At 36.1% G+C, this 18,553-nt stretch overlaps 1 protein-coding gene across 1 annotated transcript in view; it reads right to left on the reverse strand.

The window, feature by feature from the left end:
- The window catches only part of ITPRID2 (ITPR interacting domain containing 2), a 31,948-nt gene extending 13,841 nt beyond the window's left edge, over nt 1–18,107 (reverse strand). Inside the window, exons 1-8 of the mRNA XM_017867430.1 lie at nt 17,536–18,107; nt 17,153–17,198; nt 13,746–13,795; nt 12,868–12,924; nt 10,920–10,959; nt 10,735–10,833; nt 8,942–9,150; nt 7,377–8,081 (exon numbers count right to left, since the gene is read on the reverse strand). Coding sequence (XP_017722919.1) covers nt 7,377–8,081; nt 8,942–9,150; nt 10,735–10,833; nt 10,920–10,959; nt 12,868–12,924; nt 13,746–13,795; nt 17,153–17,198; nt 17,536–17,746 — 1,417 coding nt within the window. The 5' untranslated portion in view covers nt 17,747–18,107. The remainder of the gene's footprint in view (nt 1–7,376; nt 8,082–8,941; nt 9,151–10,734; nt 10,834–10,919; nt 10,960–12,867; nt 12,925–13,745; nt 13,796–17,152; nt 17,199–17,535) is intronic.
- Nucleotides 18,108–18,553: the final 446 nt, after the last annotated feature.

Here is an 18,553-nt window from a genome sequence, read left to right on the forward strand (position 1 = left end):
AAAAAAAAAAAAAAAAAAAAATAAAAAAAAAAAAAAAAGAAATCTGACCTCAAAATTATTAGAATGCTCCACAACTAAATTTTCTGATCTATTTTCCAGTTAACAATAGCACTCAAGTTTGTAGCAAAGAAAAATAACTGATGGAAATTAGTGCATCAGACGTGCACTAGCTTCCATCATTTTACCCTGTAATGGTTAGTTCTTAAATAGTAAAGAACATCCTAGTCAAGTGTGCAAACCAGCCAAACATATGGGTTTTCAACCTTGAATACACTGTAATAACTGCTTCATTCAAAAAAAAAAATGTTGCTATTACATGAAAACAGATCCATAAGGAAAATTCTCTAAACATTCAACTTCAAAGTAGGGTAAATCCCAGGAGAAATACTAATACACTCACTAGAGCACATCATGACCAACACACAGTTGAGGTAATTATAAGTCTTGCATCTTTGAGAATGGAACACAGTGCTACCACTGCAGAATTTCTAAATTTCCCCAAACTTTCAGATATCAAAAATTGCTCATGTGTATGACTGCTTTGTCCTGAAATTCTTCCAAGACATAACTTGGGATCTGTACGTGGAAAAGCAGGTTTCATTATAGAACTAAAATAATGAAAGATATTAACCATAAATCTTCCTTGAAAACAGTGTTCAAAAGAACGTATCAAACCCAGTTGTCGTTTTGTGCTTTATTTTTCTATTTGCACAAGTATATAATCTAGAAATTTTCAGATTCCTAAATCACCACCTCCAACCCACAAACACTGTCTATTCTGACATACTTAACTCTACGTCAACATTAAATACATGGGGAATGGGGAAGATGCGCAATCATTTCTGTCACTTTACTCTGTAATGATTTGTTCTTAAATCATAAAGAACATCCTAGTAAAGTGTGGTAACTAGCTGAACATGTGGGTTTTCAACCTTGAAAACAAAAATTAGAGCACTAATAGTTAACACATTTTAGGGAAAACTCTAGTAGTTTTTAGTTATGAAGCTATTCAAGAATAAGAAATATTCCAAAGGAATAAGAGTGAAATAACCAACATTTTTTAAAGCCCAAAGGTTAAAGATAGTATTACCCAATTTAAAATTTGCTCTAATTTGTGCTATCTTTGCTCTATATAGCTCCATGAACCCAAGTTTATAAATCTTTTGAAAACTGAAAGCACACTGCTCATGCAAAACCATCACCTGTAAATCAGATACATAAAATAGATTCTACTATTCTTTATTATGATGTTAAAATTAGAATAATTCTTCAAAGCAGCAGACACATATTCAACAGGAAAACCATTGTCTTACATGCAAGGGAACAATTGCATTTTCTTTTTATATTCAACAAAAGGTCTATTATTGGCTTCTATTCAGGCTCGATCTACTTCAAGTAACTTTCTGTAAAGTAAATATCAACCAGATCAAAAAATTATAATAGAATTCCAATGCCTCTTCATTTATGTTGTAGGAATACTGGCTTAGGCACGGCATTAATATACCAAATCTCTCACTGTTATTTTTTTTTAAATTTAATCTATTGATTTATTTTGAGACCAGGTTATGAGACTGGATAATCTGTGTATTTTTGGTAGAGCTGGGGTTTCACCATGTTGCCCAGGCTGGGGTCTCAACTCCTGGGCTCAAGCAATCCACCTGCACAGACTGCCAAGTGCTGGGATTACAGGCATGAGCCATGGCACCCGGCTGCTCACCTATAAACACAGAATTATCATGTATTCTATTTCCTTAGACTTATGAAATTAATCACAAAATAACATGACTTTAATAAACACATATCATCAGTGTACTATTCTTCAAGATGCTACTCTACGGCAAAAACAAACCTACTCCCTCCTTTTACTACAAACTCCATAATTAATTGCAAGAAAGGAGCACTTCAAAAAGCTGAGAGGGTCATATTTTACTAATAAAACTACTAAAGTTGGGATTCTTCTGTTTACTCAGCAAAATCAGAGTACTCACTTGCTGAAGAGAGAAATAGACATGTTAGTGATAATGGGTGAATTTCTTATTTTATTATTGGTCACAACTGTGCAAAAGAAGGCAGTCAAATTTGAGATGGGGTATACCACAGAGAATTATGAAGCAAATATAGAACATAGACTTTAGATTTATGTGACAAGATTTTCCCCATTCAATGGTTTCAAATGATCCGTAGAATTCTGGTCATTTGCTATAAGCAGCCTTTCATAATTAACAAGAATAGCCAAATAAAACTGAATTAGAATGATGGATAATGGGTGTTCATGATACTATTTTCTCTAATCTTCAGGTAAGTTTGAAACTTTTCATAATAAAACAGTTTCATAATTAAAAAAAAAACACACACACTAAACCAAAGTGATAAAATTGCTTGGTCTCAATGTTTTGGGATTTAAAGATGTATGAAAAATAGCTTCAGAATAACCCACACCATTTGGGTTACTTCATTTAAAAAAGTTTTCACGAAACAATGACTGTATCTTTCTTAATCAATGTTCTGCTAAAATGACAGGCACTCAACTTTGGTTTCTTTCTCTTTTTTAAAAAATGTACTTTTTGTTTCAGCGAACCACTTTGGCTTCTTTACAGCTGTCATGTTTACCTTGACTAAGAGGGATCTTCTAAGCACAATACTACTGTATTGTATTCCACAGAACAGCAATGTGTGGATGTTCTAAATCAAATAACCCTTCCTCTAAAGTTTAAAAAGAGAATGTATAGCTGTTGTCATTGTATAAACATTGTATATCAAAATGGTTTTCAAAGAAAATCAAAACTAGAGCTTTAGAAATTACAATTCTAATTTTAATGACAGCTCAAAAAATGTCAGAGGAAATCATTCTTTTTCCAAAGTAGTAGCATGGTGCTGTGCAGTAGATGATGAGTTCTTGTACAACGCCTGACCATACCAACATATCCGACCTTTAGCAAGTTGTATATATAGTCAAAAATAACTCAAATTCAAGTCTTATTCATGCCACTTACCGGCTAATGGCCTCTGACAATTATCTGCAATAATTATCCATTTTTTTTTCTTTTTTATTTTATTTTTTTGAAACAAGGTCTCGTTCTATTGCCCAGGCTGGAGTGCAGTGGTGGAATCATGGTTCGCTGCAGCCTTGACTGCCTGGGCTCAAGTGATTCTCCCACCTCAGCCTTGGGAGAAGTGGCACCACAGACATGCACCACCCTGTGCAGCCAATTTTAAAACTATTTGTAGAAACAAGTCACGCTATGTTGCCCAGGCTGGTCTCTACTTTATGGGCTCAAGTGATCCTCCTGCCTCAGCCTCCACACAGTGCTGGGATTACAGGTGTGAATCACCATGCCCAGCCTCAAAATTAACTTAAAGTGCAAAATTAAAATTAAAATTAAAATTTCTACCTCACAGGTCCTTGGGGTGATCAAATGTAACTATAAGTCAAAGTACTTTGAAACAGCAAAGTAGTAAGAATGTACAACATGAGATCCTCCTCTGCCATCCTCCACTGACACCCACTGTGCTCCTTCCCCCTGTGAAGCACTGATATCAAAGGGAATATTATAGCCCTCAGAAAGATGGTGAACAACCACTGCCATAAAACAATATCAAATGAGGGAGGGGATGCTTCCTCATTTGTAAAGGGAAGAAACTAGAAAATGAATTAAAATACCTCTTTTCATACTAGTTTATGATTCTATAAATTACTTGCAAATGTTTATCTTAAACAAATATTCTCGAGTTTTACACATACATACAAAATATCATTTATTTTACTGTCAGGTAAATCGTTTTTTAATAAAAATTAACTTAGGTCTTTTAGGTAAATACCAAATAACAAAACAGTGGTTAATTGGGCTTTAGAGTAGCAGACATCTGTGTGTGTCATGTGTTAGAATTCATATTCTAGGGCGGATTTATCTTCAAAACATATACAGTTAAATTTAAAAGGCCAAAGGAACAACTTAATTATCTGTCAAATATCTGATTGACGTGGGATTATTTTAACTCAGTCCAATAAACAAAGAAAATCCTAAAACAGCTAAAATGAGTAGTGAGGTACATTAGTTCAATCAATAATTAGTATGAAGACAGGATTAGAAACAGTTACTAATACATCAGTAGCTTAAAAAAGATTATGTGTATATCCAATAATGGCTATATTTAAATAAAAATTCATTTATAGGCCAAGAAGAGCACACAATCAACTGCTTACAGAAACGCTGAGTTAAAAGTTCTCAAGTTTTTCCCTTACACTTAAAAGATGAACATCTGCTTGAGAAGGATCATTTTAGTTTAACATGTGAATCATTCACACAACTAATCTATGGCTTCAGAGAGTTACCACGATGTATTCAAAACAAGCCATTCAAAAAGAACACAAGAATTAATGAAGCAAGTCATTTGGAAGAATTAGAAATTCAATAATAGGGTTTAATAACTTTTTATAAATAGTTACAGGCTGGGTGCGGTGGCTCACACCTGTAATCCCAGCACTGTGGGAGGCCAAGGTGGTCAGATCACGAGGTCAGGAGTTCAAGACCAGCCTGGCCAACATAGTGAAACTCCGTCTCTACTAAAAACACAAAAAATTAGCTGGGTATGGTGGTGTGTGCCTGTAATCCCAGCTACTCAGGAGGCTGAGGCAGGAGAATCGCATGAACCCAGGAGGCGGAGGTTGCAGTGAGCCAAGATCACACCACTGCACTCCAGCCTGGGCAACAGAGCGAGACTCTGTCTTAAAAAAAAAAAAGAAAGAAATATCATTTTAAACATTCACAACCATTTTAAATAGTCTACAAGAACCTTATAAGGCAAGGTGACTTTTGCAGTCAGAAAGTAGTCTCTGGCCTTTACTTTTTCTAACATAAGAAATAGACACTTTCATTGTACCAGGCCAGGATCAGTCTCATCATCTATTTAGCTCTCTTTACATTTAAGTATTTTGTCTCTTTGCTTCTGGTGACTGTGGGATCTTACCTCCTGTCTCAGATGGATTAGACAGCTTCATGCAGTCAACATGTCACCAACATTTTCTCCTTCCTAGCTTCCCAAAGCAGCTCATGCTCAGACAATCTTTCTGAGAACTGATTTACTGAGAGAGAGAGAGCTCTAACCTATATTTACTCATTGTTTTCACAAGAATAAAATTTCCATCAAGAATCAAACCTCATGGAAAGAGGTCCAAAAGAAAAATAGTAACAAACTACACTGAATGGGATCTGAAAGTCAGCTTCACTAAGATTGTTCTCTTCATCTGTCAATATGATTCAAATGCTTGGGAGAAGAGGAAATTAAAGTAACACATTATTTCCTTTCTTTATCCATTGTTCTAGCAGCTTTCTTTAATGTTCCCTAAGGGATGAAAACACAATTCCAGGAGGTTTTTATCCATATTTTAAATATATCTGAAGATACATTATTTTCTTTAAAATTCCCCATATTCACAATGTAGCTGTGGTCGACCATAAATACTTTTGAAAAAAAACAAAAAAACTTCCATATTTTTCCACCAATGCATGTAATCTTGCACTTCAAAAAAAGTTCAAGTCAATGCCACAATACTTTCTTCATTAACCTTTTTTTGCCAGTAGAGGGGGCAAAAAACCCCAGACTATCATGAAAAGTTAACTTGTCACAAAAGTACATCTAGCACTTTCTAAGTGTTTTAAAACCTTTTGTGTATGGTATCATAAAAAATTTTAAAAACAAACTATAGCTTAGAATTCAGGAATTTTAGAAATTAAAAATAAACTTCCTTGACTTCTTTGAAGAGTGACTTACTTGAAAATATGAGTGTTGTTCATTCAGAGTCACCAGCATCAGATTTGCAATTACCTAACATAATTTGTTTAGATCTTTATGCTCTGCTATTGTATTAAACAGGGAAATTAACTGTCATATCTAATTGTCATAGAAGAAGGGCTCTAATGGTAGGCAAAAATTTACACTTTAATTATGAGTGCTGGAACAAGTTTAAGTTTAGACCAAAACGAAGTCAAAAAGGAATCAGTGAAATAGAACAGACAGAGATTTTAATGTGTCATCATAGTCATCTTCCACACTCATTGTGATGATAAATAAATTATACTAGGAGGTAAAGAGATAGAAGAAATATAAATATATACAAAGAAATAAAAGAAAAACAGCTCAAAAGAAAATGTAAAATATTCCAAGGTGCTGCTCCTACTCCCTTTTTATTTCACTATTCAGTTGTAATTAAGTATTAACAGACCACAAAAAAGGCAAAAAATCTGTATCAGCAACTGAAATTTTACAATAAATGGAAAATCTTCACTAAAGTGAGGGAAGGAGGGAAGAAGGGAGGGGGGGAGAGAGAAAGAAAGACTCACCTAAGAGGACATTTATGAGCTGAATCAACGATCTCATTTTCTAATTCCCTAAAATAATGGTGTGTGATGTTAAAACCACTGTGAACTATTACTAAAACGAATCTAATGTAATCAATTACAAAAGACAAATTGTGCATTATATCATTTATAGCCACAACTCTTCATCAGCACACACATGCCTCAGTTTCCTCATGTACAAAATGAGACCACTACTATGTGCCTCATAGACTGCAATGAACAGAGCCAAGAACAGTGCCCAGCACAGGGTAGACGCTTGGTAAACATCAGTTTTCCTGCCCCAAGCTATATAATTCCAACACAAAAGTATTCAGCTCCTACTATTCAGAAGCAGTTTTAGCTAAACCTCATTCAAAATAAGTATCTTTAACTTTTCCAACTAAAAATTTATGTTAACTAGCAGGTATATTACTGGACACAAATAAAAAGTAACCAAACATTGGTCTTCTGGGCTTGCAGAAACCCTATTCAGTGGCCTTTCAAACCTTCTTCTTCGAGAGTCCCTATCCTTCCCATGTAGGTACATAATATCTTCATGTTCTTTCCAGTCATATACCAAGACCTATCCCCAAAGCCTTCTTCACATATCCTTACTCTGAGATATGTCAAGAAAAGCTTGCCCAAAGGCATACAGTCATTCAGTGGCAGACAGAACTCAAACCCCTGTTTGATTTCAAAGCCTGTGTTTCCAACTATTACGCAATATTGCTTTGAATTTAAATATACTCTCTCAGGGCTTTCTTGAGCATCAAAATCTTACCCTTGAGAGAGAAAACAGGCTTATGGTTCAACTATCAACAAGTGGATGAACCTCTGGAGAAGCTACTGAACTGTCCCATTACCTCAAAATCACATAATCCTGAGACCAATTCTTGGTTTGTGAAACATAAACCTGGAAAGTCAAAATCAGGATAAATTTTTCTAGTATAAATCTATTAGCTACCTCTCATTTTATAAACATTTTTGGTACTTTTTTTCCTAGTTTGCAACTTGAAACCAGTCTCAGTAATTTTTTACTTACCTCTTCCATTTCGAAGGAGTCCTTCTGCTGTGTCATTATATTTCTTATGGATGGTATTGTCAGTGGTGCACATGGCTCTTTTTCAGGTGTGGATATATGGACACTTTTCAGCTCACTGCTATTTTCTAGCTCACCGTGGCTGGATACGTTGAAATCACTATCTAATTTGGATTCTATAATACCAGATTCCTCACCCAGTTGACGCTCATGACTTTGAGTTTCTTTACTTTGTTCATTTTCAGTTTCTTGGTTAAAATTACTATTTGCTGCATCAGAAATTCTATCACTATCAGTGTTCTCTGTAACAGTTACTGAACTACCAGAGACTTCTTCTTTAACTGTAGCCAACATAGAAGATGATTCTTTCTTCTTCATAATTTTTTGAGACTTTTGATCACTTTTATTGCCACTTTCTTCAATCACTGAAACATTTAGAATCTTTCCTTTTTCAACTGATGGAGAAGGACTACTACATTCTCCTTTCTCTGTTTTATCGACACATAAATTCAGTTTTGAGAGTGTTTTCATTAAACGATTTGCAGTGTTACTTCGAGTTAAAGGTGGAGGTGAGTCTGTCTCCTTGTTAGAGGTCACTGAGGACATACTTCCAATTCTCTGCAGGGGAGTCCCGGAGACTTGGGAATATAAAGAAGAAAATGCATTGGCCACAGTAGTAAGCACTTCAATTTGACGAAAACGGCCTACCAAAAGAAAAAATATTAATTATATGTTTATATTTATATATACACATACACATATATTAAACATATATTATTGTTTAGAATTCCAAAAACTACACTTAGATCACAAAGATTATAAAACTCTCTTTTTTCCTTATCTAACACTTAAACCTTCTCTACATTCACTGGGTGGGAAGAAGGAGCAAGATTTTTACTCTAAGTACTAGAATTTGTATTTTTAAAAAATCAGAAATAAACACAAAGCATAATGGCAACATTTAATAAAACAGAAAGAACTAGCTATTGGATCTACAGCTGTGATTCTATTCTTAAGTCTTGAACTCTGCTAAGACTCTTTCAAAATCCTTCTAAGAAAATGCATGTAAATATATATTTTATACCTAATTTGCTGGGGGGGGGGATTTATTAATCTCTTAAAACTGATCCATGAACAATGCAGGGAATCCTATTTTTGGAATCTTTGGCTAACAGAAAGAAAATAAGCAAAGATATGAGTGAAACTGATCAAATCAGCCAGACTAGTTTTGAAATTAACTGACTTCATTTAAGATTAACAAGGCTCCTTCCCTACTTCTTTTCTTCTTGAACAAAAGCGATCTGTAGATAAGAATAAGGTTCTGCAAGTAAGTTATGGTAACACTTGAGTCAAGAATTGGGGAGGAGGGGAAAAATAGGCAAATTAACCACTATAAAGAGTAATAAAATAGCTTAATTTTAACATGTAAAAATGGCTTTTGTGTTGATCAATCTCTTTACTTTCCAGTGCTATTCCTGAAAATTATTAAGGCTTTAAAATAAGACCACTTGCTGTAGATGCTATAATTTAAGAAAATAATATGCCTAACACTTAAAAACCTTACTTGTTAAAGCATAATTTGGGTTTTCTACTTCCATCCGTTGCATCTGAGCACTCAAAAATACTTTAATATCTATCCCTTTGGCAAAGGATGATGAGTTAAAAAATCTGGAAGGAATTTTAGAAGCAATATCTGGTTCATCACGTCCAAATCCAAGATTATAAAGAATTTCTTCAGGATCTTCCTCATAAAGTTCCAACAATTCTGAAACACTACAAAAAAGGGGGGTAAAAAAGGAAACATGAAAATATAAAATAAACTGATAGTCCATACCACATTATAAACGAATACATATTATTGATTTCCTGTGATAAAATCTTTTTTCTCAGCTTCTGCTCTGTAAACCATTATTTATTTTCCCATGTTTACACATGTGTACTAAGGAATAAAGAGCCCTTATAAAGGGTTCATTGTCTCAAGTTGCTAGACTTGCAGAAAAGAGCTAACCCCAAAGAACACATTCAGAGATTCCCTACGTGATTCCTCACCTTATTTTTTTTGTCATTTTAAGAGATTCCCTGTAAAGCAGCTAAAACAAGTAGAGGACAGATGACCAAGAATAAAGAATAAACAGATTAAAGAAGAAATGAAAAGGAACTGAGGGAACTGAGGGACAGTTTGTGAAACTTGAGCTTTTCTGCTATCCTTGTCCTAGGAGTGGCAACTGTCCTCAGAGGGACAATAAAGATAACAAGCTGACTTCAGAGAAGTGAGGGAGGAGCTTACTTTCAACTTCTCTCCAACCACTTCCACTTAGGAAGTAGGAAGAGTAAGGTATACAGAGTGTGGGTTACACAAAGGTAACTACTCTAATTCTATTGGGAATTAAATATTTGGTATCCCTTCTCTCTCATACCAGTGATAATCCAAGCTTTCTAAGACTCACTGAAGGAAACAGGAAAGTCAGAGATGGAACTTCAACAGACAGACATTTCAATTTGTTTCAGAGAAAATGCTCAGATTCTAATATTATAATTTGGATAACAGTTTAAACTGGATTCCATAGGCACACATACTGATGTATTTTAATATACTGTGTGTGTGTGGGGGGGGGGGGGTTTGTTGCTGTTTTTTGTTTTTTTTTTGAGACAGCGTCTCACTCGGTCACCCAAGTTGAAATGGAGTGGCACAATTATAGCTCACTGCAGCCTCAGCCTCCTGGGTCCCATTTCAGCCTTCCAAGTGGCTGTGACTACAGGTAGCCCCCACCATCCCCAGCTAATGTTTGCATTTTTTGTAAAGACAGGGTTTTGCCGTTTCACCATATTGCTCAGGCTGGTCTTGAATTCCTGAGCTCAAGTAATCCACCCACCTTGACATTCCAAAGCACTGGGATTACAGGTGTGAGCCACTGTGCCTGACTATACTATATATTTGAAAGATCTTTGGTTTAATATGTTGAAAAAAAATTATGCTTAAATATCAAGATGTAACTCAGAAAAATTTATTCTGATTTTTGTGTCAGAGTTAACTCAAGTCCTTAACAGAAAGAATTTTGGTTCTCCACAATTACAAGTTACTCCATTATGGAGTTCCTCTTTCAGGTTGTTGAGAGGGCTCCAAATACTCATTTATGGATTCTGGCAGCATTATAAACCTATCTGTTGCTTTTTATTTAATCTCAAAATAAAGCAAAACAAAACAAAAGCTCCTATCAGTTGTACTGGTTCAGGAAACACTCTTTTTGTGTTCCTTCTGATTTCATACTATCAAGGTAAAATTCAAGATGGAAAAAATGATAAGAGTAGGTCATCTATAACACAATGTAATTCCAACACAATTTCAGAATAAGTTACCTTGAGACTGTCCCACTACTTTTCCCAGATCCAGTGGAATTCATACTTCTCCCTTTCTGATGAAACTGTAATCTTCTCTCTTTGGCCAAGATATTATTGCTATAAACAAAATCAGATTATATAAAACTTTATTTTCATTAATGATCTTCATTTTTTAAAAGAAATAGAGCAAAACAGCTACATACCAGTTTTCAATTTGAGCATCACTTTCATGGAGGTGGTTGGCTATAGGTAAAAATAATAAATGTAGAGCACAACTGTTAGTAGGACTCTAACTACTATGATACAATTATCAAGAAATCAAATTACCTACAATATTAGAATTAAATGCCTAATATATTAAACACTTATCTTGGTCCATTAAATCTGCATCATTAAAAGTAATATACAGATAGATAAGAACAGGGCCAGGAGCTTTTGAAGGGTGTTTTTGTGTTCTGGCAACATAAACTAACTACTCTCATTTGAGTGCTTAAAATAAAAAAAAGTATAGGGAACCAATTAAATTTCTTTAGCAGGTTAGAAATAAGTAATGAGGAAGATATGTACCATATATGTAGTACTAATTATTAAATTTAAAAGCTATTAATGAACAATATCTTAAGAGGAAAATATGATTTAACATTAAGTGTGATAATAGTATACATCAATTTCTAATGTAGATTTTTTTAAGGTTATAACTGACTTTTCACACATATAACTTGAAAACTTCTACTTATTTCAACATAAATTTTCTTTTAAAAATTGCCTTTCAACTTTCTAGTACAACTTTAGCTTAAAGTTCTAAACAGATATGTGTTGTTAATGTTTAGAGTTAACTTTAGTTCATTTAACTTTTCTAGACAAATATAAAGAATAAAATTAATTATAAACATATCTATTTCAGCACACATGAATCATTTCTGATCTGCAAAGTCATGACAATTTTGTGTTTCTTTGTACATCCACCAGAAAGGTGCCTAACTCACAGTACTCAGTAATTATTTACTTAATGACTGGAAATAGCCTTGAAATAATTTTCAGTAAAACAACGTAATAGCTTTACTCTTTCATGAGATTCCTTTTAGGTTCTGGTTTCCAATAAAATCATTCAATATTATCAAACTACCAAGGCAAATATCAAAAGTGCAAAGTGCATTTTAATAAGGGATTGACAACATGTTCAACTGTACTGACTGGGAAGCAGTAAGTTTAAGCTTTTATAGAGCCTGAAAACATATAAACAGAAATAATAAGAACGAGAATATTCACATATTCCAGAGTTTTAAATGTTAGAAGGTTCTAAATAGTAATTTACCTTACACATGCATTTAAAACAGCAAAAAATCAAGGACATTAAATTAGATGTATAAATTCACTATTCATCAATTGTAAGCTTTAAAGATTTTTTTTAAATTCTTGTTTTTTTAAAAAAAGTGGATATTAATAACTGAGCTATACAGCTATGAATAATCTTATTCAATTTGATCAATGAGCTATAAAATAGCTTTAAAATACCCATAAAATAATTAAAATTCTTAATTTTTTGTGTGAGAAACCTTTATTATAAATCTACTGGAAAACATTACATAACCTGTAAAATTTTAAATAGCACAACACACTTTTAAAATCTAATGCTTTCTGGAATAAACACCAGCATGATTTCTAATAAAATTCTATTAGCTTTGCTATTTTGTCTTTCCCCTTTAATCTTCTAAAAATCAGGAAAACGGGAAAAGACAGGAGACACTTAAACACAAAGAGAAAGACAAGCTGCAGCTGTAAGTATGACATAAGTCTATTTTGCGCTAAAAATAAGCTTCAATTTCATTTTCCCATGTATAAATATTTAAGCGTCCTTCCTTTTTCAGGACATTTCTTCCCTCAGTTATATTACCGCGGTTTGTTACAAACTGTTCCTTTAAGCATTTAGTACAAGAAAGAAAGATGGACACTTCAAATGGTTCTTCAGAGTCATCCCTACATATATCCTACAGACTATGACTAGATTATTAACATAGAAAGGTAATGTGAAATGTACGTGAGTCATTTTCAAGACCCTTAAATTTAGGTTGAGGATCATAAACCTGAGCTTTCTCATTTTTTTAAAATTTGAAAACTAAACAAAAATACAGTTCTTCCAAACAAACATACCTTCAGCTCCCAATGACAAATCATCTTCAAAACTTCCTCCATTTCTCACAAGCACACCTGAAAGAAACATCTGAAAACTCATCCTGGTGTTTTGTTCCTCTCTACCCTCATATAAAATCACTATTTTAGTTAAAACAAATTCACCCAGCAAAATATCTTATACAGTAAAATGTTTCAGACTTGAACGTACTCAGACATTATTCTGATTATATAACTTCAAGAAGCAGGTATACGCTTTTCCTTTAACGTAAAGAAACCACTTTTCCAGCAACATAAAGTTGTCAGAAGCCAACCTACAGGCTGTTTTAAACTTACATTTTTAAAGATGTTCAATTAGATTACATACCAATAGTTTCATGGAAAACCAGATTCTGGAGCAAATATTCTTCTTATCCATCTCATATTAAGTCAGGAGCTGGATTTTCCTGACACTGTAAACGTATTTTTATATGCCTTGCCACTACCTGCACATGCTTGTTGTACTTTGAACTTTAGAATTCTGTCTTGAACAGGTGGTAAAATTTTAGGTGTGGCAATTTCAGTTAATGTAAGCAAAGAAGTGCTGCACTAAAGTTGACTCAACTTTTGTTCACTCAAGTATTTTCCTTATATTTGCATATATTTATATTTAATTAGTCTTTATAATATCTAACTGGACAATAAAGAGGTAAGTTTCACGCTGTGAAAAGGCTAGGCAATTTGCTTAAACTCCCTACTGGTTTATAGTTTACAACAAAGTTTCTCCATTTTGCTTCTAGCTCAGAACAGCATTATAAACATGAATATCACTTTTATCAGTCACATATACACTTTTACCCAGAGGACAAAGAAGTAGAGCTGTCATAAAGAACAGATTTAGAAAGGCAACCTTCTCTTACCCTTGAGTGTACTACTGCTTTGTTCATCCAGTGAGGCTCCCAAAGGTGTACTGAAACCATATAAACATATTAGCCTTAGTCTTGTGAAAGGCTGTTTGGAAAGTTGTCATTACATGGCCTTACTTAAAAAGTTATAGCTCAATAAGCTTCTAATCACAGTTAAACTCTCCTCCAAAAACACACAAGGAATGCAAGTAGATTACATAAGTAATATTCAGTAACTAAGTAAATACCTATCATCAAGTCAGTTCAGCAGGAATGATTTAATCACATCTGATGTGCCAACAATTAGGGGCAAAAATGGCAATGACAAATAATGTGAATTGGCATTTTTCTTTGCAAAAAAGAGAGAATGACTGACAATAAGCATTAAGAAAATGTCTGTTCCTCTCAACCCCTTCCATCAAAAAAGAAAACATAATCAGAAGAAAACAAATCTTCAGTCATAGGTAACTTAACTTTAATAAAATTAAAAAGTGAAGAGTAGTTGGAAATAAGGCCCAACAGTTTCCTTAAACCTCATCTGTTAATCTATTACTAGCATTTCAAAGCATTACATAGTGCCTCCCCCTTGCCCCAATTTTTTCTTTATTTAAATGTAGAAGCTTGAGATTTGCTTTCTGTTTTAGCTAAAAAATATATATATTTTCATTTAACTTTGAAAATTACTAAAAGTTGACTTGAGAATCAACATTAAGATTAGCCATTGTTAAAATTTTTTCATTCTTGTAGTTCAAATACAGATGAGAGAAATATCTTTTTTTCAAATACAAAAATAAACACTTATAATTCTCTCAAATCAAGTTATAGTAAGAAACACATTGTTTTATATTGGAGAGTCTGTTTTGTGATACAAACCTTTCTTCAGTAACAATTTATACCTGTTAAAAATTCACATGAGACATGGGATCAATTATGAAAATATCGGTTTCAAGGAAATGCCAATTAAAGGTTAAAACTTTCTACACGTATACTAACAATGGCAGCTCCTTAAAAAACTAGTACTTTTGAAATGTAAAAGAATCACAAGCAATTACTATAAATATACTAATAAAAGCTTTAATCCATTTTTTGCATTTATTTTAATAAAATTCTAATGTATGTCTTTAAAAAGCCATCCTTCCCTGATGGCTACTTTCTTGGATGTAAACTTTGCATTACTCTGTCCACAGATGTCTCTACTGGTCTATGCACTAACAGAAAACGGTAGATAAGCAGAATAACAGGAATCCTCCTTTGAAAACAAATATCTTACTTTTATAGTTGCTCCCTTCCAAATTCTATCAAAATCTCTATCACTTCTTAAATGTTAATTCAAGCAGTTTTTACTTAGTCCCCCCACAAATGGTTATCAAAATAAAGACTCCCTTTAAGGAAAGAAAACACGGTATATTTATTCAGGATACGGACGGCACTAAAAAACAAAGACTATTTGAGAACTTATCAAGTGGGTAAAATGCTGTCTTAAGGTCATTTGTACATAATAGACAACATACAGAATGTCCAACTCTGGGAAGGAACTTGAGTTGATTATTTAAAACAAAAATACAGATGCAACATATCCTAAGTCGAACTTGTGATAATATAGCCAAGATTAAAAGACTACTTGTTCTAGCTTTCCTGGATACAAATGAATGCCACTCTTGCATAGAATAGGTGCAACTGTAGGAACAAGAAGGAAATCCATGAGGGAAGGAGCAGCAAACTACAGAATCTTCCCACATAAATCAGTATTGGCAACAAAACTTCTGAAATTGTCAGGGATTGACTGTGTCCTGGTGAATGTCAACATTTGCCTACTGCACTTGTCTCAAAAAAGATGCACTTATTTACTGTCTAATTGATATGATCTCTTGCACAATCTTAAATCCTATAGGTCACTAAAATATAGTGTGATTCTTCTCTTGTTCTTAATTTTTAAAATTCTTTTGAATATGCACTTGAACTTAAACAATAAAACATTATAAACGTATTTGTGACGCTAAGCCTATTTTAAGAAACCTAAAGTAAGCCACTACTGTACTGAGGACTGTAGGTAAATAAAGAGTCAGATTGGAGGCTTTAAAAGACCTAAGTAAAAGTAACAAAACAACTGCTCAGATACATTTCTAAGAGGAAATGAAAGATACTAGTTTCATCAGATCTCACCCAAAAGGCCTGAATATGTATATTCAAAATTTCAAGCTTTTAAATTATAGACTGTTTTGGTATTTAACAATTAAATGAACCAGTAGCACAGTAATACAATTTCTTGATCCATACTTTGAGTGAAGTATCTAATATCTAAGGCTTATCTGAAAACCAGGAGATTGATTTACAGCTAGATTGTAAATCTGGGATCCAAGGACTTAAAGCAGTGTAGTTGCCTCTGTGCATCTTTAAAGAGAAGTTATTCCATGTATTTCATCATATTTCAGAAGGGTCTATGACACTTCCAATAAAGAATACGAGTTCTGTAATAAAGAGTGCTCAATAAGGTTCCAGTCGATTCATCAAAACAGGGCATTAATATCATGGTAGCCAATATTCTGTCTTTAGAGGAGGCAAACTGGCATATGAATCACTTGCCACAACAAAACAAAACAAACTACCCCAACTCTAATATTTGAACGAAATATTAAGAAAGCCTAAATTGAGAAGGCAAAAATATGCTCAAAAGCAAACACCAACAGAAGTTTAAATGCTATATTCTTGATTTTACAACTAGCAATTAAAGTGGAAAAAATAGGAAACAAGCACATTTCGCTGTAGTCAGATTTACTTGCAGTATGATTCATCTCCTCTGTATTTTATCAAACATTTTTGTACCAGTTGCCAAAGCATGTAATTAAACAGATTTATGCAGTCTGAATGCTTTTAAAAGTTCTATTTCCTAAGAATTTCAGTCATCTGACAATTCCATGTTCAAGAAGTAAACTATAAGTACAAAGTTAGCTAGTTTTAATAGCTCCCCAAACAGAAATAAAATTAAAGCCCATTTAGTGTAGTTAGGTAAATTAAACTCGTCTTAAAACACATTTGAAAAAAATGATTCCGTGCCAGTTGTACAGATGCCAAAACTAAAGCAAAATAAAATATCCTATGAAATGCGAGAATTCTTTCAAATAAAAACAGAACAAACATAATATGGCACGATTATCTGTTTTGGATTTCTGATCTCTGATGCTAACACCATGCGCGAGGAGCTGAAGTCCTAACTGTAAAGTCAACACGGTCACCAAATAATCAGCGGTCACAGCACTTCCATTTCTAATCGCTTAGAGGAGGAAGCTATCCGCCGGCTCACTTTCCGGTTTGTTGCTTACAACGGTCGCAGGACCCACAGGGACGCGGCCCGAGTGGCTCTGCTCCAGCGTCCCGTCCGCATGTATCTCCTCCAGGACGCGAGCGGCCCAGGGAGCACTCACCGGCAGTCCTTGAGCCATATCGCGATCTTCTCGTTGGGCACGTTTCCTGGGGGGTAGAGCAAGGGGACAGCGCGTTATCACCCAGAAGCACTCCGACGGCAGGGTCACCCTGGACGCTCTCAAGTAGGAAAATCTACCACGGCAAATGCAGCCTAAGCGACACGTCTCAGTGTCCCTTGGCAGGAAATCAGATGGCACCCAGTAGTCTGTGTTGACGCTGGGGGCGCCTCGTCCAGCGCGCGCGTTTGAAGGTCGGAAGTGTCCCCTCTCCCCTCGGCCTACGGTTCCCGAGACTCTACCAGAACTCGTGGCAGGCGCCCAGGGCGCACGAGACTCTCCCCATCCCGCCAGCCTCCCCCCGCAGCCCAGCCGGGCGCACCGACCTCTTCCCCCAGCTGCCGGCAGCTGCGCGCCGGGGAGGTCCTCCTCCTCGTCCTCCTCCTCGTCCTGCGTCGTCGCTTCTGTGGACAGATCCTCCGTCTCTGAAGCTTGCCAGGAGCTGCGGCACTTGGCCCAGGCCTTCCTCCTGCGACTCGCCACTTGCCACTCCAGTTCCTCCTCCGCCTCCGCCGACGACGCCAAGGGCCGGTCCATGGCCGCACTGGGGGCTCCGTTACCCCAGCCGGACCCTGCGCGAGACACGGCGGCGGCTGGGACCCCCGCCCTTGCTGTCAGCGCCCGGCCGGGCAGGGGGCCCCGGGGAGCTGAAGCGGGCGCCGCAGGAGGAGGAGGAGGAGGAGGAGGAGGAGAAGGAGGGGACAGGGAGGGAGGGAGGGAGGGAAGGAAGGGGAGGGAAGGGGCGGAGGGCGGCGCTTCACATGAAGCCGGCCGGGCGCGGCGCGGAGCGCTAGTGGCCGAGGGAGCGCGGCTTGGGAGGCCGAGCGCCCGCCAGGCCCCTGCTCCCCACCCAGCCTGACGCGGCCCGGCAGGCCGGCCCGCTGCGCGTCTGCGGCCTTCCCTCGGCGGCGGCCCACGCCCCCTTCCGGCCGGGGGCGCCGCGGGGCGGTGCGGAGCAGGCCAGCCCTCCTCTGCTGCCCGTGGAATGGGCGAGATTAGTTTGTTTGTTAATAATCTTTCCTTCTCTTCTCCTCCTCCTCCCTCGCCCAAAAATAGAAAGTGGGGAGGCCAAGTCTCACAAGTAGCCCCCGCGAGAAAACGAGTGTCTGCTTAGGCACCCTGAAAGGTACACTTCAAAGAGTCGCCTGAATGTAGACTAGTGTCCAAGGAATTGGGGTAAGGATGGAAAGAGAGGTGCTTGATTGGTGTAGCCAAAATGTCAAAACTGCGAAAGACCAAGCTTCCTGGAGTGCTACTTTCTTCCTTAAAGTTATTTATCGTGGTTATGTTATGAATGAAAATGAATTGTGAAAGGATATTTAATCTGGAAATTTCATATTGAAG

Source organism: Rhinopithecus bieti, unplaced genomic scaffold (assembly GCF_001698545.2).
Source record: "Rhinopithecus bieti isolate Rb0 unplaced genomic scaffold, ASM169854v2 scaffold_3041, whole genome shotgun sequence".
Taxonomy (NCBI): Eukaryota; Metazoa; Chordata; class Mammalia; order Primates; family Cercopithecidae; genus Rhinopithecus; species Rhinopithecus bieti.